General features: G+C 30.0%; 1 protein-coding gene across 1 annotated transcript; it reads left to right on the top strand.

Annotated features, from left to right (window-relative positions):
• LOC132945168 (homeobox protein Hox-B2a-like) lies at nucleotides 1-2138 on the top strand. Its single transcript, XM_061014840.1, has 2 exons — nucleotides 1-433; nucleotides 1960-2138. The coding sequence occupies exons 1-2, from the start codon at nucleotides 1-3 to the stop codon at nucleotides 2136-2138; spliced, it is 612 nt and encodes a 203-aa protein (XP_060870823.1).
• The last annotated feature ends 630 nt before the right edge of the window (nucleotides 2139-2768 follow it).

The raw sequence follows: 2768 nt of genomic DNA, 5'->3' as shown, positions 1-2768 counted from the left end.
ATGATTGCCGACAATGTGCTCTTCGCTACGACTACTCACGATGACGATGCGCTGCTGGCAGAGAATCGTGTACAGCAACCTGACATTGACCAGCTTGAGCACTCATTGGTGCCATTTCGTACAGATAACATCTGGCAGGACCATCAGCGGTTACAGTTTCTGCAGCAAGTAAATACATGGAATATGATGAGCTATAAGATGTGGGGAATGCAACACCAACAGCATGTGATACCAATGTACGGGAATGCTTGGGGTATGGCAAATAATATGTCACTCGGAGTCAATTGCAGAGCGCCCACCGAAAACGTATTTCTTCTTTGTCCCTGTCCTCATGTTCATTTACTGGAAAATCAAGGTTTTCCTTTTTCTCTACAAACATTCACTATGACCCACACGCTTTCCACAACACCGAAGTCTTCCTCAAAGTCGTCGAGTAAGTTCATATTATTAATATATTATATATTTATAATCGTAATTAACATTTTAAAATACTTTTAAAAATTGTATGAATATGAATAAGTAATAACGCTTGCAGTAATTTTCACTAAAAAAACGTTATAATCTATAATTTTAAATTTCAAAGCTTTTAAAATGTATAGTTATTACATAAGATTCATACACGAGACAATGACACCACATTTTCGTATCCGGGGTTGAACAGACAGTAATCTGTTACACACGCATTGTTAATTAATTATTAACCTACCTAATGAAAATTATTATACGGTTTTTAAAATTATTGTAGGTATCGAAATATAATATATATTATAGTCTGTACATAAATCATTTTAGTAGGGGAACGTGGGGAATGGCGGCTATTTTTTTCCTCTACATTAATGGTTTTATTTACCTTTAAATAATATGAGGATTGCAGTTATTTGCTCCTAATTCATCTAAATATTATGGTTTTTAATTAAATGCATTTATTTAAAAAAACTGTGAAAGGGCCAAATCTGATGGGGTAATGACAGCCTTGTATTTGTATACTATAATAATAATAATATTGTTTATAAATGCAACAAACTAACATTTCTTATACGCTTTTGTATTACAGTATCTCTATACCGACAACATATTTATTTGATCATTATTTGTATAATTTTTAGAAATTTATATTTTATCCTATACTTTAACATGTATTTTTGTGTGACTGGTAATATTACCCACTATATGGGTAATGCAGGTCATTTGCGTTTTTTCTTTTTTAAATACTGCACTTTACTTTAAAAATTTGAAACTTATATTAGTAGTAGCTAACAACTTTATAGTTGTAATGTAAGCAACAGTAAAATATTTGGATTTTTATTACCGAAGATACGTGAACTCCCGCTGAGGTGGCCGCCATTCCCCCATGTTGGTAATATGTAGGGGACATATTACCTACATTTTGTTAATTTAATTTCGGGTAAATAAAAACCAGCGGATTTACATGAAAAAAGGTTTAAAAAGGTAGCAATCGGTGGAATTTACATGATGAATATATTATATACTCGTGTGAACATGTGCAAATGTGTCATCAATATTTTGTGTTGACGGAATGTAGATAAATATATAATATATAGTTTGATATTGGGTGTTTAGGGTTATATTTTATTTATGTAATACTCTAGAATCATACATATTATTTATTAGTTTATTAAATTTTGTAATATTCTGTAACTATAATGTTTTAATAATTTTTATATTTTGTTATTACTTTTGTAATACATTTTTCTCTTGAACTCTTCTTAAAAACAAAAATTAATTAGTCTTAATATCTATGTTTTATTAAAAAAATAAACATAAATATTTCGTTATAACACGTAACTTTAAATGTTTCTATATTATTTTAGTCTGTAGATAGTGGAATCTTACCTTAAAAAATACTTCAGCAATATACTGCATAAACATTAAGATAATCATTTTAAAACTTTAACATCCATATTCATACATTTTAATACTTTATAAACTTTTATTTAGATACCAAGAAACAAAAAAGAGCACGAATCCAGTACACCAACGATCAAATTTTCATCTTGGAAAGCACATTTCAAAACAATAAGTATTTGAACAGAATGATGCGAGAACGGTTAGCGAATGAACTGGGCATTACTGAAAAGCACGTAAAGACCTGGTTTCAAAACCGACGTAGAAGATGAGCATCTAGATATTAGGGTGAGTGATCGATTATATTTAGAATACCTACATATAAACAAAACTAATATTTTTACAAACACTTGTATAGTCGTAATATTTCATGGTGTCACACGTAGGTACTTATATCTTATCGATGATATTTTATAATTGATATTCCCAATCTCTTCAGAAAACCACCGTGTAATATTATTAGTGACCGAAAATGTGCAGTGGCTATAAATCTATAGTTATGAATAATGAATATAGATACGATTATAGGCATAGGCGCAAATCACCCAAAAATATCAGGGGGGCTTAAGCACCAAAATTTTTTGAATTTGTTTTTGAATTTTTAATAAATTTAGTTGTAATGGAAATATTATGGTGGTAGTACTATAAGTTATAATCTTAGGATTTGGGGTGCTAACATAAAATTCAGGATGCTAAACACCCTTAGCACCCCTGCGATTTGCGCCAATGATTATAGGTGTTACGAAATAAAATAATAATAATAATATTTATTTAGCAAATAAACAAGATAAAACAATATATTCAAACAAATTATAGTAGGTTTGCAAGCTCATCCAATAAGCATAGATATGCTTGTAGACGGATGAGCTGGGTTCATGTTATGTGTATTATAAAAGTATACA

The sequence above is a fragment of the Metopolophium dirhodum genome, chromosome 1 (genome assembly GCF_019925205.1).
Source record: "Metopolophium dirhodum isolate CAU chromosome 1, ASM1992520v1, whole genome shotgun sequence".
Taxonomy (NCBI): Eukaryota; Metazoa; Arthropoda; class Insecta; order Hemiptera; family Aphididae; genus Metopolophium; species Metopolophium dirhodum.
Note: the sequence above shows the minus strand (reverse complement) of the source record. Positions and strands in the feature narration are given on the sequence as shown.